The sequence below is a fragment of the Xiphophorus couchianus genome, chromosome 24 (genome assembly GCF_001444195.1).
Source record: "Xiphophorus couchianus chromosome 24, X_couchianus-1.0, whole genome shotgun sequence".
NCBI lineage: Eukaryota > Metazoa > Chordata > Actinopteri > Cyprinodontiformes > Poeciliidae > Xiphophorus > Xiphophorus couchianus.
In genome coordinates, this window is record NC_040251.1 from 9385528 (window position 1) to 9407102 (window position 21575).

Below are 21575 nucleotides of genomic sequence, written 5' to 3' on the forward strand. Positions count from 1 at the left end.
CTGGAGAAAGCATTTATAGACGATGCTTAATCAAGATAGGTTTCAAAAAAAAGAGGAGTGAATAGTTTTTAAGATCAGTGAGAAGGGGATGGATGTTTGAATGGTTAGTATCAAACAAAACAAATGATTGATTGGTATATATTTTAAGCTGTCAAATCCATTAAATTCATTGAAATGTTGAAATGTCTTATAAAAGCCAGGAAATTCTTTTCTAATCTGTCCATCGTTAGACTCCCTCTCAGTTCTGTAATGTGTCTGAATTTTCCAGCCCAGTGGATAAAAAGAAAAGTACTCAGTGTTCCCATTATTCCTCAGAGTGAGCTCTTGTGTTTCCTACTTACTTCATTAGCTGTCTCTTGATTCTTGTGGCGTGCAGCTGAACAGCTCCCTGTGCTTCTGACTCTCATTCACATGTTCTTGTCTCCCTCTGCAGGGCGTCAGCAGAGCTCACCGCTTCACCATGGCTTCGTCACTGCAGCTCTCTGCTTTCAGTATTTCTACAATCTGAGTTTAATCCGTCACAAACTGAACCCCACATTCTCACATGTGCGTTGAGCCTGTATAGTGGCAGGTTAAAGGCTGTTTCTGGTTTTATTGCTTTATTAAGACATCTGAAGGGCATATCACGTGGTAAGAATGGAAACAGCAGTTTTAAACCAAACATTAGATTGGTATACTTAATTATTGCGTTTATTTGGATTGGGGGTTTATGCTCCATCTGGTGAGTATGGAAAGTGTTTACCCATCAGAAGGCAATGAAACTGACTCATGCCTCTGAGAAACCAGAGGAAAACTACTGTTCTGTTTCATGCAGAATCTGTTACTTTGGAGTTCCTGTGTGTTTGTGTGTTTGTTTTTCATCCTGCGGATTGTTTCTGTTGTTTCTGTTGTTGTTGTTGTTGTAAGTGACACAGAAGTGATCTGAATGAGAGTCACTCACTTTCATTCTTGTCCGATTTCACGCAGCGAATCTGTGCGCACTCCAAAGCCATTACACCACAGCGCCGCTAAAGGCCGAATGAGTCATCAAGGCATATCTGTGTGAGCGGCGCTGGCGACGCCCACTTGGTGCTTTTTCACCCAAAACGATGATGTCATAACCAGAGACTTCCTGAACACAGGGTTCATTCACAGAGCCCTCCTTCTGACACGGGACACTGCACCAAACAAGCCGTTTCCTTGGCAACCGTAGCATCTGGCCATGTGAGGTCTCCTCTCAATGATGTTTAGGGGGGGAGATCTGAGGCTGTCTGTGTTCAGTTCACGACCACGTGTGTCCATGTCAACAGCACACAACATTTGGAGATTAAAGGTCTGATTATTACCATGTTGCATGAATTATAAACAAACAGATTAGGTCTCCCATGAGTACATCTGCTGGTGTCTCGGAGCAGGAGGGAAGTGCTTGAATGAGTCACCGTCTGCTCCAATAATTTTCCTGTTGATGTGCACTACAGAGAGAGAAGAGGCACCTTTCAGCCGTCTCTGCTTTACACCCAGAGATGTGCATATCTTCATAAAGTTCTCGGATGCTAAGTTCACGCCCATTTTGGGGATATTTTAATGTTTAAAAACAAATATTAAATGTTGTGTGAGGGCTAGTCTATAATCTGAATGTTCCAAGTATAAATAACATATAATGTAAAGTAATGAATGGGTCACTGTGATGGACTATAGCAGCCTGTCCAGGGTACTACCCACTGGAAATATGCACCATCCTGTGGAAAAGGAACTGAAGGACAAATGGATGTTTCAAGTGTAAGTCACCTTGTACCTTTACACTGCCTGATCAAAAAAAGACTGTCTTCCAGCTAGCAACAAGTATTTAACCCCAACCACAGGAAAGACATGTCCTGTGGTTGTGAAAAAGATGAAGCAAAAGCAAAAAACACTGAAGAAGATTGTTGAAATTACTAAACTTGGGTTGAGAACTGTCCAACGCATTAGCAAAAACTGGAAGTATAGCAGGCAACCATCATCTTTGAGGATGAAATGTGGTCAGACAAAACCTTGAGTGATCATGACCTGTGGTCATTTAAACATTTGGTGACATCAAATCAAAGTAAAAAGAGCAGTAGAACTAAGGGTTGTTTAATAGTGAAAGTAAGAGCATTTCCACACACAATGTGATGGGAACTGAAGGGATTGGGACTGAACATCTGTGTAGCCAGAAGAAAACCACTAATCAGTGAGGAAAACCAGAGAAAAAGACAGCAATTTGCAAGAGAGCATTAAGATTGTGATGGAAGAAGCTCATGTGATCTCATGAATCTACATTTTTCCTCTTCCAAAACATTGGGCAATCAGGGTAAGAAGACAGGCAAAGTGATGCCTTGCGTCTCATGCTCCTTGAACCACTTTCTTACAATTTGAGCCTTAAGAAGCTTGGCATTATAATCTTGAAAAAGTCTAGACATCCAGATCATTTTTTACCAGAGTTCAGATTTTAACCCCATTGAGGATCCTTGGAATGCTCTGGAGAATGTTTTGCACATTGGTTGGACTTTTTCATCATCGGTACAATATCTGTGCTGTGCAGAATGGCGAATGTGTGCTTTAATCAAAGGGAAAGGTTGAGATGTTATGTGATAGATCTAAACAAGTGAACGATAAATTATACATTTACATTTTGTTCAAACAACCAAGCTTCTGGAGCTGCTTGGTGGACAATTCAGTAGCAGCTTTACCTTTCAGTATGAAGGTCCTGGTTTCAAGTCCTGGTCTTGGCTCTTTCTTCATGTAGTTTGTGTTCTCCCTGCACTCTGCAGATACTCCAACATCCTCCCACATTCCAAAAAAACATGACTACTAGGTTAATTGGTCTTTCCCGAAAGCCTCTACGCTTTGCTCACACAAATGGCGAGTGCCGGAATCAGATATATGATTCAGGTAAGGTTTCCCTTTTATTAGAGATTCTTTGAGAAGCTCCTGTATTTTCTTTCCTTCGGAGCACAGAGATAGAGATAAACACCAGGACCCAGTAAAGGGTTAATATTACCACTCTGGTGATCCAGCAGGATTGACAGCAGCCTGATGAGGAAATGAAGAACAGGTGTGAAAAAACTCCTACAAATTATGATGTTTTCATGTAAAAAAACAAAAAAAACAAGCATTTTGTAATAAGACTTACTCATTTTTTGGTAAATGCTTCTCATCAACATTGTCTTGCAACAAGTTCAAATCCTGGTGGACAGGCTCTTTCAGAATGAAATTTGCATGTGATGGATTTTAACCAGTTGCCTTCTGGTTCTCTGGTCAATCCAATTTAACACCGTGTGTGTGTGGCGGTGTGTGTGTGTGCGTGGCTGATTGTCTCTGTAGTCATGTGACATACTGGTGACCTGTCCAGGTTGTGTCCTACCTTTTGCCCGTGTGCTGCTGCAGGTAGGTACACTGGATGGGTGAATAACAATAATTAACACTTAATTGATAATGTTTGCAAAACTTCTTGTATTTTTTGGGTTATGGCTTTTGATGTTCAAAATATTTTTCCACTGTGGATTCCAATAAATAATAAACAACAAAAAAGGCTGTGTTTACCATTCAAAGAATAAACTGTGGAATTTGAATTAGTTGCAATATTTAATGAAACTGGTGTACTATTGTAGCCCATTTGATTAATTGATAGTGGTTTATTTTTCTGAATTAAAATCTGTTAGTAATGTACTTTTATTTTATTTTTCTGAATTTAGAGGTTAAATTTTAGAGAATAAGATCGGGATGACATCTTGGATATACAAATATTCTCCCTCTTTTTCATACTTGAAGTTATATATTTATTTGTCTTTTTTATTTAGAGCTAGAAACCAGAGAAGAAAAATTCACACCCATTCAAGTTGAATGTGTTCATGAGGGCAGCATGCTTGAAACAATGAAAACACCTTATTAGCATGTATGATTGTTATTATTTATTGCTTCTTTTAATAATACAAAAATACCATAAGAAGAGGTTTTTGAAGAGGCACGAAAAGTCATACTTCAACATGAACATAGAGACATCTACAAAAAAAACTGAAATAGTACAGCATGAATAATCCATCAGTTAGTAAAGGTTTCAATATTGTGAAATAATAAAAACAAAAGAAACTGTTATGGATGGATTGATGATAATTCAAGGAATTAAGAACATAATCATAACTCAACTCTATTATAGATAAATGATATAAAAACAGCATATAGCTCCTATTTCAGGCTCTGGAAACATGGATAAAAATGCATCTATTATTTACAGAAAAAGGGGGAACTATTTAATACAGATTACATTCATTAAAAGTCAAATACATTTGTGCTCCACTGGCTCAATGAGAAATATTAAATATCAAATTTTAAATGTAATAATATGACATTTTACTGTGATAATCGTCAATATGGAACATATCAAAGACAATGTCTTCTATTTCACTTTGGAGTGTTCATTGTACTGACATTTTCCATGAGACACTCACACTTTTCTCCTCGTGTAACTCAGTAACATATGATGTTCCAAAAAATAAAATGTCATGAAAACAAACTGTTACTGTGCGACTGAGTCTTGCAGCACTACCCCCTTAACATGATGCTGTTGCTTACAGATAATGATAATAATAATAATAATAATACGCACACTCTTTACAGCTGAAAGCAGGAAGCTTTGCATAGGCAGCTTTTACTACAATGATTATGACTGCAAATAAAAGCAACAAATACAAAGAGCAATATAAACAGTTTTTTGTCTTTAGACTGTGGACAAAACCACAGAGATTACTGTGAAAAAAAAGAAAGATGCCCATTTTTATTTTATTTCACAAAGAAAATTACAAGACCAAAATAGAGAATGTGAATATCAAGGGCCGAAAAATGCCACAATTCAAATAAATTATAAATATAATCAGCAAATATATACATAAAAAAATGTATATATATATATATATATATAAATACAAATAGTTATTAAATGTATAAATAATTTAAATCAATATCTATTACAAGTAGAAAGCATATAGAATTTGTTTGTTTTTATTCACTTGTTTTAGGTTTTGTGTTGCAACAGAGGATGATTTTGCTACAGACAATATGATTGGACTGCAGCCGAGTTGGCAAAGGGCAAAAAACTGCTGTCTGGATTAAAGTTGCAGACTTGTAATGGAGGACACATAGAAACATACTGAATAATTACATATAGTTTTACCACATATTAAAACCATTATTAATGCATTACTTATTTATTTAATGTAGTTATTACAATTTTATTTAAATGATTGCCTACATTAATGTTTAAAAGTTATTTATTGGATTGTGGCACTTTTGGCTCTTGATATGTGCAGAGATATATGTAATATTGCATTATCACAAGTTACTGTAACAATTACTATTGCAAAACAAGCATAAAATATTCATTTACTCTGATGACTCAAATGATATAAGAAGCCATAACATCAACCACTGTTTGAAAACAGTGCATAACAGGCAGTGTCACAATAGTTCATTTACAGATTGTTTAAGGCTGTGTGCGTTTGTCTTCCAGCACAAAATTGCACTTAAAATGAGATGATGAGCATGAACGCTTTGGAAAAGCAACAGAAAGAAACTTATAGACAAACTTTGTGCAATTAAGGCTGAAAAATATTACAAGCCACAAGAGAACATTGATTTGTGCTTTATTTTTTGGTTTTGCAATTACCTGTTAGACATTTTTGGTGAAATAGCTGCATGCTACAAACCAGATCTTTGCTATTATAAGGCAAGAGGTGTGAGTTTATTGTAGGAATAGAGCAGATAAAGCTGCTTTATGGACGTGTTTAAGGAATTATTCCCTTTATTCCACTCGTTTCTTTTTTTAGATGGTTTCTGAGGTTATACTTGTAAAGATTTTCATCAAAATAAGGTGCATGTCCCTGTGTTTTCTCAGTAATCCCTAGGGTGCTGGTGGCAGATGTTACTGGTAAAATGAGCTCCTCTGTTTACAAAGTGTTTATTGCAGGAAACCATCCAAAGCAAACACAGCAACCAGGAGCTGACGTTCCGGTCTCTATGTTTAAAGGGAAACAATGACCAGGAGATCAGATTGTAGGAGGATGAGCGCCACCTTGCTGGAGAGTAGATGATTGCATTGATGCGTGTCTGTTTGTCTGTGGGTACAGGAAGAGGAATAGGCCGTCGCTTCCTGCTTCGCTCCGTTGTCTATGTCTGACCTCTGGCCTGAACCCCCGTCAGATCCTTTCTGATGATTTCATTCACTGCAAAGCAAATAAAGACAGGAAAATGTTATCTTAGGTAATTGACTTCAAAACACATCCCCTCGGACAACATAGAATGATTTCATTCTTGAAATATGCTGCCAGACAAGTAATCCAATCTGACGGTTCAGTTCAGATGAAACAAAAGCTGCGTTTACGTTGAGGAACCTCTGGAGGCAACCAGCTGTTGCTCAGCCGATTACAAATGCATCAACACAAGAGGAAGGGGGTTGAAATGGAAAGTTTTATAGTGTCGCAGTTCTAAAAATAGGACCACAACATGTGTGTGTGTGGGTGTGTTTGTGTGTGGGGGCGGGTTGGTCTTGTATAGGGCACATGCCAACAAACAATTACATGTTTTTCTTGTTTCAGGGGGACTTTTTTTGGATGTATTTTTGTTGGTAAAATTAACCCACGTCTTCCACAGAAGAAAGAGAACAGGAAAGGGGAACAACCTGCAGCACACTGCTCTTCCTTCCTCAAGTCTGCTCAGGTAGTTCTGGATTGAGCAACAAAGAATGCCAACAATGCATCACATGTCATCCCACGCCGTCTGTGTCGAACTCTGACGTTTCAAAGCCGTCTGTGTTTTCAAATATGTGAGACTGGTGCCAATGCTCCCAGTTTACTTCGGAAAACTCATTAGGTCAGATGAGTAATACAAGTACTTCAAAATGGGCCAAAAAGTCTTTTTGGCAGGAACTGGAGCCTTTATAAACGCAAATCCTGATTTTGTAACCATAGAGATGAGCAACATTTGCACACCGGCAGCTGAATTGTTAAAATGCAGACCAGCAATTCCCATACTGAAACATGATATAAGTAACATTTGCAATAGGAAAAGATTACATATACTTAATAAATCTTCATCCTCATGTGTTCGAAGATATTCTAATTTATAAATTCGTAACTTTAAAGATTACCAATATTGTAAAATAAGAGACATAATTGCCATCTCCTGTAGGTATTTAACATATAAACATAGAACATTTTCAGTATGAATAGTTTGTGTAAGCTACCTATATATTGTATATGTATCCAGATTTTGGATTTATGTCATAACAATATATGTCCATGTCACTTAGGAAAATATGGGATATATTAATTTTACATATTTCATGAAGGTTTATATGTAAACATCCATAAAATGTGCAGTTTTTCTCTTGATTGGCTCTGGTTGATAGTTCTAAAAATGGAATCAGATTTTTTTTCCCCACCATTTCAACAGCATGCAGCTGTGATGCACTTTTTGACTGTAATACAAATTCAATAAGGATTAAGGAAGTGATGCATAAAAAGGGATAAAGTAGTTTTTAAATTTGTATTTGATATTATTCTGGTGCAAAATACAAACTAGCTAAAGTTCTAATCAAATAATCACTTCACTTAAGCAGTTAAAATAACTGAAAACAATACTTCTCAACAAAGATTCCCTGCTGTTTTTAATTTGTTCATTAAAGGACCAGATTATTTTAATCAACAAATGCCTCTCAAGACGCTCATAAGGACACACTTGGGTTTGGTTTAATACGGCCTCCCAAAATATATCAGATAATTAAATTAAATCATTTAAAATCCAGTTTCGCAAACTTTAGCAAACGATTGAAAAAAGTGTATCCAACCAGTTACGACTTTGTCTGCTGAAAATGTTTCTAAAATGGGAAATTTTATGCTCAAAAGAAATGCTAGAAATGCCAACACTGACATTATTCTTACAACTTCCACTTCTTTTATAGGTTGTATAGTTATAGCCTCATATGCAATAGAAAAACATAGATTCTTCCCATCTGATGTAAATTTTGGTTAAGTTAGAGATGAGTCAGCTTGTTAAAATTCAAAGCTATTAGGGTGCAACAGTGAGTCATTTCACTCACTGCTTTAATTTTTTTTCCAAGGCAGAGGAATTCGGCCAGCTTGCGTACGCTCTATTTAAAGTCCTGATTTCCATATCGCAGCGGCAAAGAGTGCAACTATTAACACTTACTCAATTTGATCTGTCACGGTGACAGGAGAATGCTGTGAAGTTTGAATTTCATGAAACAAGTTTAATGCATCAACTCTGGGAAAGAAAATGCTGTTTCCAGTAGCTACTTACCCCTACAGAGCCACTTATCCATATTTTAAAAATATCTAGGATTGATTTCAGCTAGAATCAACCCAACCATAACACAGACCATTGAAGAGTAAATATCCGTCATATAAAACTGCCAAAAACTTTCAATTTCTAGTATTTTGTCCTTTATGCTACAATTAATGTTTCTCTTTCCCCATACTCTGTGAAAGTTGAACCATTCAACTTTTACAAAATTCAGCTCATTCAGTAGATTTGTTTTTTGCTATGTGGGATTTATAATTTTTACACTTTGAAAAATTTGTTTTGTTAAATCTCTTTTCGCAATTAAAATACATGATTTGAAATGGTCAAACTTTGTGGACTCTAACTACTTCACTCTACCTTTAGCTAGAAATGCCAATCAAACTCTAAACGGGTCACAGCATTTAACAATTCAGTTTTTGAATGTCTTAACTTTTTATAAAACCACTATTTAGTTGCTAAGACACGCCTCCTGGCTCTGATTGGCTGTTTCTGACTGGGAGCAGTTCTGCAGTACATTTCTTCAAACAGCAATAGTTGCACAGATATCGATCTTTTCAGATTATTACTCATATTTTACCGTCACGACAGTTAACAAATATGTAAAAAAAAAAAACAACAACATATTTCTGTAAAAGTTACATACTGCAACTTCAAAGCACAAGTATAAGTGGAGTCTGAAGTCTTTTAGACTTGGAACTTAAATACTTTGAACAGTCCAGGATCTGGTCTGAATGACTGTTAGCTTGACCTTAATATTATAATATTTAACTTTCAAAACAAATGTTGCTCTGATTGCTTATAGGTATCCAATTCAAGCCCAACTCCAAATATGAAGTCAAATATAACAACAAAAATTGTCTTTTAAAAAAAAACAACTAATGAAGGCTCCATTCACCAGGCTAATATTAGTCTTGCTGTCCTTCAGCATCTCCTTGGTTTGCTGATCCTTTGCAGATGGGAAACTGAACACAGAGCTCACTTTATAGCACCAGCAGCATCTGAGAATCTCAGAGACTGTAGTGACAGCCAAACTGGGCGCTCTGCTGTCGTCACAACATCAGCATCCCTGTTTATTTTAGAGCAAGGTGGAATTCCCTGTGACACCCAATGCCTTAAAGGAACTTTCATCTCCGCAGCCGGGCCACAGGATTTTTTTCCTGAATGTGAAGCGGGCCTTCGAGAAGCAACAGGACCGCTGCAGACGGGCAGCACACAGTGCGGCTTTACTGGGCCTAATGAACAGTTGGCACGGACCGACTATTTGAGGGAAGCCAGGGGGAATGCTGCTCTGTTCAATAGGCGAGTGTCTGGCTCCTGGGTTATGAACCAAATAGCTGCGCTGTTTACAAACCAAGGCTGGGTAGAGAGGGACACCCTGGACAGAAACCGACTCAGTTGCTGTCTACTGCCTGGCACAAGCTGGAGTGTGTATATACATGCGTGGGCGTGTGTGTGTGTGTGTGTCCAGGTTTTCAAGCTACGCGCTGCGCTGTTAGTATGTGTGGCAGATTTATAGGTCAAGTATGACTCGATCAATCTGAGAAAGCTTTATGAGGCAGTGTGAAGGTGGCCGAGCGCTGACACTAAAGGAGAGAAAAGCAGAGATAAGGGACAGTAAAACCACAAATCTGGTGTCGACATCTAAAGGGCAGAGTTTAGACCGAACGCTGCTGCTGTGTGTTTATATTCCTTCAACTGTATGGTCTGTAAATAGATCTATTTAAACAAGAGTGTAGCTTCATAGGAATGCAAATGTGAAACGCAGAAAAAACTTATTTTATAAATTTACAGTTTTCATTTTCCTCAGATTTCCTTCAGAAATACCTAAAGCTAGAACAACATGTTACTCATTAATAGAGAAGATTGCATTTTTAGTACGGTATTCAGACTAATCAGCTCTGATAAGTCGTGCTTTTCTTTAGCTCTCAGCAGTAGCAACTTAATTTGATTCTTTATTTTTAAAATATTTTCTATCAGAAATAAAACCTCATAAGGTGATCAACTGACATTCAACCTTCCTGTCTTGTTGAACACTTGTTGCAAACTGGCACCATATAAATAAACTAGACTGAATAGATCTAAAATAATCTTAGCTATTAAAAGAGTTACACTATATTTAATGTCTTAATAGAAGAATGAAAATATTCTTTATCGTCCCACAGAACGAAGGCGTTGAAGAAGTGGGAGCATGCATATTCACACAAAAGGTAAAATGTATATAAAAATAAGAGACTGTACAGTAAGGACACATTTACAACATCAGAAAAATTATACTATGCAGTTATTAAAAATTACATACTCAGATTAGAAGTATTGAGCAGGTTCATTTAGAGAAAGAAAAATGTGCACATCATAAAAGACTATTTACAAGAAGAGGGACATGCAAATAACAGCAGAGTCATTAAGACTCATGGTTATAAAGCTTTACAGCTACTGGGAGGAATGATCTGCGATAACGGCAACTTTGTGCATCTAGGACGCAGCAGGAAGGAGCTCTGTTAAAGTGGAAAACGTAATTAATTTTATTGTTTTAACTGCTATATTCTTACTTCTTTAATTTGAGGTTATAATTTTGCAGCAAGATCAAAACCAAATGGAACAAAACTGGATGAAATGCAACAATTTTGCCATTTTCATCCACAGAATCAACAGCTAGCCCAGCTGCAATATCAATAGCAAAGTCTTAGAAGAAAATAACTTCTCACAGCAAGAAGAAAAGCTATGAAAACTAGTTCACAGGATGCCTGAAAGCATGTGTGGACCGGTTGGTGAGACTGTCACCAATCTAAGTCTGACTGTGATACGTAGCTGAGAAAACCTTCCAAATGGGACGGAAGTGAGGTGAGACTAATGTCGGCCCACCGGACTGTTGCTGTGTGCTTTATCTTTCTGCCCTGATCTCCACTTGCTGGAACGATTTCACCTGCTCCACTGCCTCCTGGCTTTATTCCACCCCCACTAAACCTGTCATTCCCAGCCTTTGCAACCTGTCAGTTATCCCATTTTTTTCTTGGCAATGCCAGACATCCTTGAATTAATAATGTAAAGGGAAGTCAGGCTTCTAAATGTTTTATTTTGGTGACCAATTGTAACAAATGCTGCTAACCATGTGGTCTGTTCTGCGAAGCAGCTGAAGGGATGGGAACCGACGCGGGGGCTGCGGGTAAAACACCCTCTGAGTGGCAGAAACTGGGGTTCAGAACGAAAAACCAAACTTTTTAACACTTACGAGTCACAATCAGGCTCAAAGGAGATGTGACCGTTTCTCAACCACAGTATTGTGACGATACCAGGATGTGGCATCTCTGCTTTCTTTTTTTCTCTTTCTAAAATGACTAAAGGCTGTGACACTTGTCTTGATGAGCAATGTTGACAATTTCACTTTGGTGAAAACGTCTTTGATGGTTCTAGGAACAAAACTTGATACCATCTGGCCAAACAGACGGGGATTTTCCTGATTATTGTTTTTGATATTGGGAAGTCCCTCTTATCTTTCTCATTAAAGCAGCACTGACAGCACAGAGATAAGGCGCAGCCATCCAGCTGCTACTGGATGACTGCGCCTATATACTGTCATCCTACTGCGAGGAAGACAAGTATTTTCAGTAAATAGATTTCTAATGGGCCTATTGACATTAAATTCACACAAAATGAAACAAAATTAGTCAGAAAATCAAGATTTAAGTCACAAAGTGAAACACTTGAACAAAATAACATAAAAGAGAGCCATGAAAACAGATTAAATGAGTCTGCATGTAGGAAGCAAATCTAAACCCTATTAGTAGAAATTGATATAAGACAAAACATTTTGATGGCAGTGGCTACTGGCCAATGCATAAACATCTTAGTATTTCATTTGGGCAATAATATGGAAATCCAGAGCAACAATAATCATAGTCATAATCAGGTGCTTCTCTCCAGGTTTTTGACAGAAAAGTGAAAAGATTAATCAGAAGAGTTGGTCAAGAGCAAAAGAGAGTACATCATTTTAGCTCTACATGCTAACTGCGCAAGACTCCACTCCTGAAGAAAAGACATTTTTAAAGCTAGCAGTAGACCCCATGATAAACCCATGAAATACTGGGTTTATAGGTTTGGTTCATCATTTTTTCAGAAGAAAAATTCTTACAACCCCCCTACACCAGCATACAGTACAGGAGTCATCATGGTATGCGTCTGTGTTTTGGCACATGGTTCTGGCAGACTGGAGATAAAGAAATGTCCCGGGATTAGTTTTTTTAACAAGACAATTATCCCAAACGAAGCCAAGGAAATTCTGAGCAGGTTTCAGAGCTAGAAAATATAGCAGCTGCAACGAACGGCCCACACAATTGAATCCCATTACAAACAGATGAAAACAACAAAAAATCTGAAGAATGACTCAAAAATAATTTTAAAAAAGTATTAAACATGTTTCAGCAAGCTTGTTTAATAATTATTTCCCTGTGTCATACTTAATTACACAGCATAATCTTTGTATGAGTATATTGCTGTGATCAGTACCAATGTGACGTTGATGTGTTTAATTCTTATTTGCCCTGCTGATTATGGCTGCTGTTTTCAGAAGTAGTTTTCCAGAGTTCTCCAGGACAGGTGTAAATGTTTTTTGAATTTAGTCAAACGGAAGGAATTGAGGCTTTGGAAAATTAGATGGAAGGATCAAAGGGGAGACCCAGTTTTACTGTTTCTCCAACTCCTTGTTAATTCACAGGCTCACAGTTCTGTTGCTGTTTACTGTGGAGGAAAGCCCTGCAAGCCCCATCCAAAAAACACAAATTCCACTGCTGGCTTTTTTTTCATTTTTTTTTTTAATGCTGTTTCATTTTTTCCACTGAAACACACAAATACACACAGCTCCTTCCCTTTTCCTGCAAACCACCCTCCGCCCTCCCCGCTATCTTACAGGGAACGGCCTGGATTTTGAGAGGGCAGCAGCTGCAAATAAGAATTTCTTGTGCCAGATTGGCAGAATCCTGTGGTCGGAAAAAAAGCTAATTCTCTGGTGGGCTCCCCCACAGGACAGAGGGGCGTAAGGCCAAGGAGAAATCCGGGCCAACTATAACAAACACGGAGGCTTTCCCCAGTTCTCCCAGGCAGCACGTTCCACTGTTTGACAATGGTTGCCATGGAAGTTGTTTTTCACTTCATAACAGTGTCAACATGTCCAGGCGGTCAGCAGAGTGACACTTTTTTCTCCCAATGGCTCAGTCTTTGGCTAGAAAAATAAAATAAAAGCACATTTCCTGCCCTGATGTGTGTTGGTGTCAGGTGAACCAGTGCAACCAGCAGAGTGATCAGTGGAGGATGGCAATCAAAAACGAAAGTGTTACTTAAATATATTTTAGCATTTAGCATCCACAAACATCAATAAAAGCAAACGTTAGAATTATTTGTGGACAACAAAAAAATATAATTTCAAGGGGGGGACAAAAAGGTTAAATAGTTTCAAAAAGTAAACATCTGAAAAGTGTGATTAACTCAGCTTCCTGATTTAATACATCATAGAAACAAACAGTGTTTTTTATTATGTCAGTTTTATATATTGAGATACAAACGTTTCTTTACAAAATTGCAAGATTTGTAAAGAATGGGGAGTTTTCAAGTCTTGCCAAAAAATTAGATCTAGGCCTAGAGCTTAATTTGATTTGATCTAAACCATTCCATAGTAGCTCTGAATGGCTACTTGAGTTTTTTGCAGTCTTTAACTGGTTTTCTTCCTTGATTGCCTTTTGTATAATTCCATCATTCTTCCTCAACTAATTTGTCATTGGTGTTTCCCCTCTTGCATCTTTCCAGAGCACCTCCTTCTGCTCATTTGTGACAGAATCTACACGGCTTGTAGCAAACTGCAGAGAGGAGTTCGTTAAACTTTGTTTTACTGAATACAACAATATTGCCAGTCTGCTGTCAAGTTTTACTTAAGACTTTTGCAGCTCTTCTTATGTAACCATGCAGAACATGCCTCAACAACCCTAAGCATCCTTTTCACGAGGCTGTTTTCAAAACCAGAGTGTCTTCAGTCAGATGCCTATTTACAATCAATGTAACACAGACTGCTACAGGAGATCCTTCCTGTCCACAGCAACTCTTTAACGGAAAATTGAGTTGCAACATTTAATTTCCCTATTAGATTAATAAAGTATCTTTGATGTTGAATTGAATGTTTGAAGCATTAGATATTGTTTTATAATCTTACGCTGATCTATCTGCTGTGGTTTCTCATTTTGCCTGAGATCAATATGTGGTAGATGAAAAACCTAAATCCTGTTAAAACACTTTCCATCTCAACTGAGTGATAAAGTAGATGGTGTGCTGCTTTTCAGAGCCTGTCACTTTACTTTCAAAGATAATGAACCTTTAACTCCAAAACAAGGAAAGGCTCCACCTTCTGCCTGCTGCTGGATGTGGCCAGACATTAATTCAGTCAGAGGGAAACAGGGTTGACAAGCGCAAGTATAAACATATGACTCAAACCAGCCATTATTTCCACTTTGGATGGATTGGTTTAACAGTTTTTTTGGGGTTTTTTGGCTTTGTTCAGAGGATACTATGGAGCACAGATCGGAGCGACAGATGGCGCAGACACTGTAAATATCCTTGAATTGTTCTTAAGAGAACTCATATCGCCACTTCTGGTTCTTATCATCCATTTCTTTCAGTGGCTTTGTCCGCCTGCATCATTTCACTTGAGCTACTCATTACAACACTCACAGGGAGCAAAAGGCTGGACAATCAATCTATAACAATGTGCATCAAAATCAATATCAATAAAATGTTCAATAATTTCACTGAATTCTGATTCAGAGCATTCTGGGGGATGTAGGCAGATTAAAGCTGCTCAACCTCTCACAGCCAGCTAAGCTAGGTGGGTGGTATCAACTAACTCACTCACTCTTTGGTTACCTAGCAACAACTTGTTGCGTAACTGGTGCAGTAGGAGTTTAAGGTTTTGCCACCGCGTCTTATAACTACTTAAAAATAAACAGCATGGAAAACTGGATGAAACAGAAAAGGTCACACCACCAGATTTGTAGTATTTTAAATATTTAAAACAAAAAACTAATCAATAATTAATGATATCAACAGACATGACACACTTTGTTTTTCTAGCAGCATCATGCAGCCCTACAGGGAGCATAAAAGCAATAACTTACACTCACCATCATCTAGGTAGGCCTGGTCCAAGTTCTCCTCCTTGACCGTCACCCTCCTCTGTTCTTCTTCGGTAACCTCCATCGGCTGTGTCCCGGGCGACACCCGGACCTTCTGGGGCTCCTTCTGCCCAAACGGCTGCTGCTGCTGCTGGATGATGGTGGGACATGGCTGCTGGTGGGTCACCGCTGCCTGGGCTTGGGGGTGTCCAGGTGAGTGGGATCCAGCCTGAGGAGGGTAGTCATCGCAGAAAAGGATCTGCTGGTTATCAGGCTGAGGAGGAGGGAGAGTCTCCGCGTCTCCAGCCCTGAGCAGGTGGTGGTTGGTAGGGGAGAACTGGATGATAGATGGGTGCTGGCCTGAACTGATGGGACCTACAGACTGAGCTGGTGAGCCTGTGTGGACCAGCACTGACCGGTGGGGGTCAGGTATGACCCCGCCGGAGTGCCACGTGCCTGGGCTGCTACTGAGGCTCTTCCCACCTCGAGAGTAGACAATAGCCGGGCTTTGCTGCTGGAAACGCGCGTCTTGGTTTGGAAGGTTGGGGCTGAAGCGCTGACAGGAAGCCATGCCTGACATTAGGCCATTGTCTGGGTGAAGGATGCCGCGAGGGTTGTGGTAATAGGATTGAGGCGATAAGCCCAAGATCTGAGGAATACCAAAGCTCATATTTTGTGCTTCATATTCATCTAGAGGTTCTGTCTTTATGGCAGGAGCTGAAAGATAAAGGAAAAACAAATGAGACAATGAAATGTCTTCAAAACAAGAAAAGAACCCAAAGCCCCAGATCCTTACATGTCAGTGGGTTGAAGGTGAAATGCTGAGGTTGACTGCGCTTCCGTTTGCCGTTAATAACGTAGAAGTTCACTTTGACAGGTTGGCATATGGATGTATCATGGTAAGATGGCACTTCCACAAACAGCATGCTCTGCAAAATAATTTTTAAATATGGTTAATGTTTTACCAACGGTTAAAGAGTCTATTGGTCTCTTTCTTTAGCATAAATCCAGATGGTTCATAAATTGTGAACTATCCCTTTAAATGCCAAACATATTTAAGCTGAGCTCCAACAGAAAATGTCCCATAGGTGGAAGAATTATTTATTTAACAGATGTTTAATACGTACAGGTTGGCTCTTGTCTTTGTCCACCGTTGCTTCCATTTCCCAGAGTTGCTGGCCATCTGGAACAGAAGAGAAAGTAAAAAGAGAGTTTGTGAGGTTTGTTTTCTGAGAAGCAGTTCTACAGTGGTGGGAAAAAAACATTTGCCTCTTTGATCACATTTAAATGTTCCAGATCAAGCCAATATTACACATAAGTAACAAATAACCAAGTAAACACACAAAAAATTCAATTTGACAAAGATATCAAAACTGACATGGCCACATTTGAAAAAAAAATGGCTTCCCCTTCTCGTTATGTCATTAAATGACACATTTTTGAAAACACTTTATGCCTTAATCTATGAAAATTCGAGACGATTCCATTGACATTTTTCAGTCTGGAAATGATTACAAAGTTATTTCCACGCTTTGGGGACTCCAGTGGACAACAGTGAATTACCAACAAATTAACAAAATATATAACAGTGGTGTTCCTCCCCAGGGTTGGTTGGTTTGCCAAATTAACTAGGTGAGATCATAAAATAATCCAAACGACTAAACTCACGTTAGATGTTTAACATTAAACGTGAAGCAACAATAACATCCTTGTGGGAGGTCTGAAGTAAAAACCATGGCTGACTAAAAAGAAACACATTTCCTAAAAATAATCTAGATGATCTAAATGGCAGTCTGTGGACTGTTGAGATTAAAGTAGAATTTATGTCTTCCATAAAACTATCAGAACGTCATTCCAGGAATCAAAAATGGTGGCAATAGTTTGGGAAGGAAGAGCCTGGCCATCAGTCTGTGACCTAAAGCTCAATCTTACGCAGCTGGAAAGGATCTAAAGCACACCAGCAAATCCACCTCCAAACAACTCAAAAAGACAAAATTAAGGTTTTTCAGCATCAAAAAAATCATTGATGCTGTAAAACCCACTGATGTGGTCAAATTAAAACTATTCTGCAGAGAAAAATTGGCCAAAATTGCTCCACACTGAGACTAATTGCCAGTTTTTTGCAAAGATTTGATGGTAGTTGCTGCTTGCGGGGGTGGGACAACAAGTTTTTAAGTTTATGGGACAATTACATTTTCCACAGAGGACCAAGTTGGTTTGGAAAGCTTTTTCTTTTCCCTTAATAAATAAAATCCTCCATTAAAACCTGCATATTGTTTTGGTTAAACGTCAGCTTGAAGATGCAGCTTGTGCTTGTAGATAAAATATAGATGAAACCACTTCCTGTCCCACCAACCAGCACACTTAGAAGCAGAATTTGTAGGTCATCTGAAACACATTCATTCAGCAATATGACTGAAGAAGATATGTTTGTTTGCTGCTAATGTTAGCTAGCAAAAAAGAAAAATTGCAGGCTTTAATGTAGTAACAGTTGATTTTACACAGGAGATTTAATCTATAAAACAAGTGGTGCATTTGAGTGCAAACACACAGAAGTGTTGCAGGTTTAGGTGGGAAACCCTCAAACTACAGATTGAAAACACATGGATTAAATGAGTCAGCAAGAGAGGGGGATTCCACACACACTGCCAACTTTTTTTTCTTGGTCTTATTATTTTTTTTCATGAGAAACTTTCTCCATTTCTTCTGCAAAATGTGATGACCCTACTGCTCTGTTGGCTTTGGGAATTGTTTGAGTTCTGTTGCAGTTCTTCTCTAAGGGAGACCCCGATTCTTCCCTCCTCCACTAACAATTACCTCTGATGGGAGGAGGGCTGATGGACCTGGAGAAAGAGACTGAGTTGCTTTGGTTTGGCTCGGGATGCAGTTATTTCCCAAATAAAGCTCTCTCCGTCCAAAGACAAGAGTCAGGGGAGCTCCAGCCAGATGCAGCTGTCACTCATTCAGAAGGATTTCACAGCTGGACTTGTTCAGAACTTTGTGTCATAGAGAAAGTCTCCAAAAACAAAGGCAATCCCTCTCTGTAAGCTTTCTCTTCTGATTTCCTCTCACAATTTCTGTGGCGTCTTGCAAAACAGCAGAAGGGATTCCCAGACAAGAGAAAAAAAAGTAACTAGGACATAAGGTTTGCTGAAAAGTTACTGGATGTAAAAAAAACAAAAAAAACAACATGCCACAGCAATCTGATAAACTAAAATAATAAAAAATACAATCAGAAGTATACGTAGACTTATCATGAGCATGGATGTCATATTAACTTGACACCCACCTGACATTTTGGTTCGCTTTCCATTAAAAGTTGCAACTAAACTGCATCCCTTTTGACAAGCTACTGGTATCACTTTGACTGGATATCAGAGTCCTCTCAAATCATTTCGGTTTGTTACCAAAATTTTAAATGTGTTAAGCATAGTCAACAAAATGAATGAATGTGTACATGTAACATGTCAATCTATTTGTCATTCATCCAATTGATTTCCAGTGGAGGAGCTTCTGATTGGAAGACGTTTCTTGGATTTCTTTCTGGGTAAAATAGTTTCCTTGGAAGCTATACAAAATTCCATCACTAGACAACATAATCTCAATAAACTATCAGTTCTCCTTATTCTTAGCTTTCGAGCCAGGACTTTTTCAAAAGCTTGATTATGGGTACAACAAGTTTACAATCAAAGTGCAACTTGGTTGGATAGGGTTTAGGTTTGAGAGAGTCTGGAATAAATCCAAGATTAATTTAAACCTGCTCATCGAATTCTTATTTGATTTACAACTAAAACCATAGAAAATTATGCCCTTTTAAACAAGAACATGTCAAATATATTGTAAAAAATACCAATATTAATTTGACAATCAAACAATGATCAATGTATGTAAACTCCTGTTCAGACCTGCAAATTGTTCTATCGTCACCTAGAGGTAAATAGACTGTGCTAAACAGAGATACAGCCCAGAGCAATGCAAGCAGAAACAAGGAAACGCAATTCTAAACAAAGTTCAAACCATATGCTGGTGCTTGTTAGAGTAAAGGGAACAATGACGTTACAACTGATCTTCACTGCTCATAAAAACCAACTGAAATTCTTTTTATCAGAAATGTACGTGGAGGATTGTACTGTACATGACACAGAATCATGAACCGTGCAACAAAAGGCCCCTTTGAGTGATAAGATATCATGGAAGTCATTGAAGGGTAATAGGAAGTGAGGCTGCAGCATCATCCTCTTGATCATGCAAATAACTGATGTTATCCTTTACACAACGACGGGTATGAAAAGAAAGGCAACAGCGAGGAACTTATTGCACAAACACAATGACTCATTAATTATGCTTGCTGGTTGCGGCGTTACTGTGACACAACGTTGTGTAACTAGCACAGAGAGGGGCCGTAAACATTTTACAGACTCCTCCATGGAGCTGGTGTTCTCGGACACTCACCGTGACTCTTCTCCAGAAAGATGACCTTTGAGTCGGAGCTGAAGTTCTGCCCAGTCAGGATCATCTGCTGGCCGCCCAGGACGGAGCAGCTGTCCATATCCTGCTTCTCCACCATGGGAAGCTCGTGTGCAGAACGCTGAGCTGCAGGGATACACAGAGGGGTGGTGTGGAACTTTTACTGCCTTTCCACTACAGTCACTTTCTCCAGTGGGAGGATTTCCTTTGCTTCCCTGATTTATATGAGTGCATATTAAATATCATTTATGTCTGTGGACAGATCAAACATGAGAGCACATCTGAACAAAGCGTTTTTATTTTATTAATTTTGACCACACTAATATGCAGTGCATTACAATCTAATCCAAGCATCAACTATTGATTAAAATACTCTTTATATAGTGATCTGAATGACAGTATTTTAACATGTTCAATGCTGGTCTCTAACTAGGGGACAACTACAGATTTCTCCAGAAGTGGTGGCGGTTTACAATAAAGAGATTATGCTGAGTCATTCAATAATCACAGCCATCGCTGTAACTGTTGGCAATTTAAATGAGTCAAATCACAACTTGTGCTGCTTATTAAGAGGAGTCACTACAGCTTAGAGGTTAACAGTTTAGATGTTTAACTGTTTTATAGGAAGGGGCTAAAGAAAGTCTGATAAGTCTTTTTAAAAAGTCTAAACATGCTGCACAAAAAAACTTGCCTAACTTTATATTCTTTATATTGAACCTCTAACTGTCATGGTTACCCAGTGAGGAAAAATAAATCCTTTTAACACTATTTGTACAGTTAATGTCACAAATAGTTTGTACAACTCAAATGAAAAAGATACAAATCTAAAAAAAAAAACAAAAAAAACCATAAGCTAATAATCTGCAGAAGTGCATTTTGTTTGTAAGTCTGATAAATGTAAGCTAGCTATAGCTAACTTAGTTAGGGCTAGCTTAGGTACAGCTAGATAAGCAGCGGCTATTAACTAGCTCTAGCTTCTAGTTTAGAAACTTTATATTCTTTATATTTAAGCTCTGATACAGTCTTGTTGTGGAAAAAAATAAATCTTCTTAAAACTATTTCTACAGTTAATGTAAAAATATTCTGTTCAGCTTAAATGAAAAACAAATGTTAAAAGTTTAAAAGGCCCGTTCCCCAAGCTAATACTCTGAAGTAGTACATTTTGTTTGTGTCACTATCACTTATAGAGTACTTGATTAATCTGATATAAAAAGACTCAGTGGCTGTAGTTGGATTTTCCTTACATTATTTAGCAAAAAATCAAAATCTGCAGAGAAGCTACAAGCAATCTCAATGAACACAGGTATAAAGAAGAAGTTGACAAAAAGTTGACAAAAAGTTAATATGCAGCAAAAATAACACTGAACATCACTAAACAAACCCCACAACTGTTGTAAAACATGGTGGTGGCAGCACTGTTTTTTTTTTAAATTCAATTATTTCAAAATGCTTGTGAGGTGAAGCAGGGTTTCATCTTCCAGCACTACACTGAGACCAGCCATATATTTAAATCAAAAATAGTATAGCTTCAACAGAAGAAAAACTACAATAAAAGTTGTTTTTTTTTTTTTTTTTACATCATTACACAATTTTTAAACCCACAGTATCCGAAAAGTCCATTCAGACTTTACTACATGGTTACAT

The 21575-nt window shown here is 38.1% G+C and overlaps 1 protein-coding gene across 3 annotated transcripts in view; it reads right to left on the reverse strand.

Annotated features, from left to right (window-relative positions):
- Nucleotides 1-3893: 3893 nt before the first annotated feature.
- The window catches only part of nfatc2a (nuclear factor of activated T cells 2a), a 28537-nt gene continuing 10855 nt past the window's right edge, over nucleotides 3894-21575 (reverse strand). For 2 of the 3 annotated variants that reach the window (XM_028011192.1, XM_028011190.1), the window contains exons 6-10: nucleotides 19917-20057; nucleotides 16592-16647; nucleotides 16261-16393; nucleotides 15468-16181; nucleotides 3894-6215 (exon numbers count right to left, since the gene is read on the reverse strand). In XM_028011192.1, coding sequence (XP_027866993.1) covers nucleotides 6160-6215; nucleotides 15468-16181; nucleotides 16261-16393; nucleotides 16592-16647; nucleotides 19917-20057 — 1100 coding nt within the window. In that variant the 3' untranslated portion in view covers nucleotides 3894-6159. The remainder of the gene's footprint in view (nucleotides 6216-15467; nucleotides 16182-16260; nucleotides 16394-16591; nucleotides 16648-19916; nucleotides 20058-21575) is intronic. The other variant, XM_028011191.1, reaches the window with a different exon arrangement.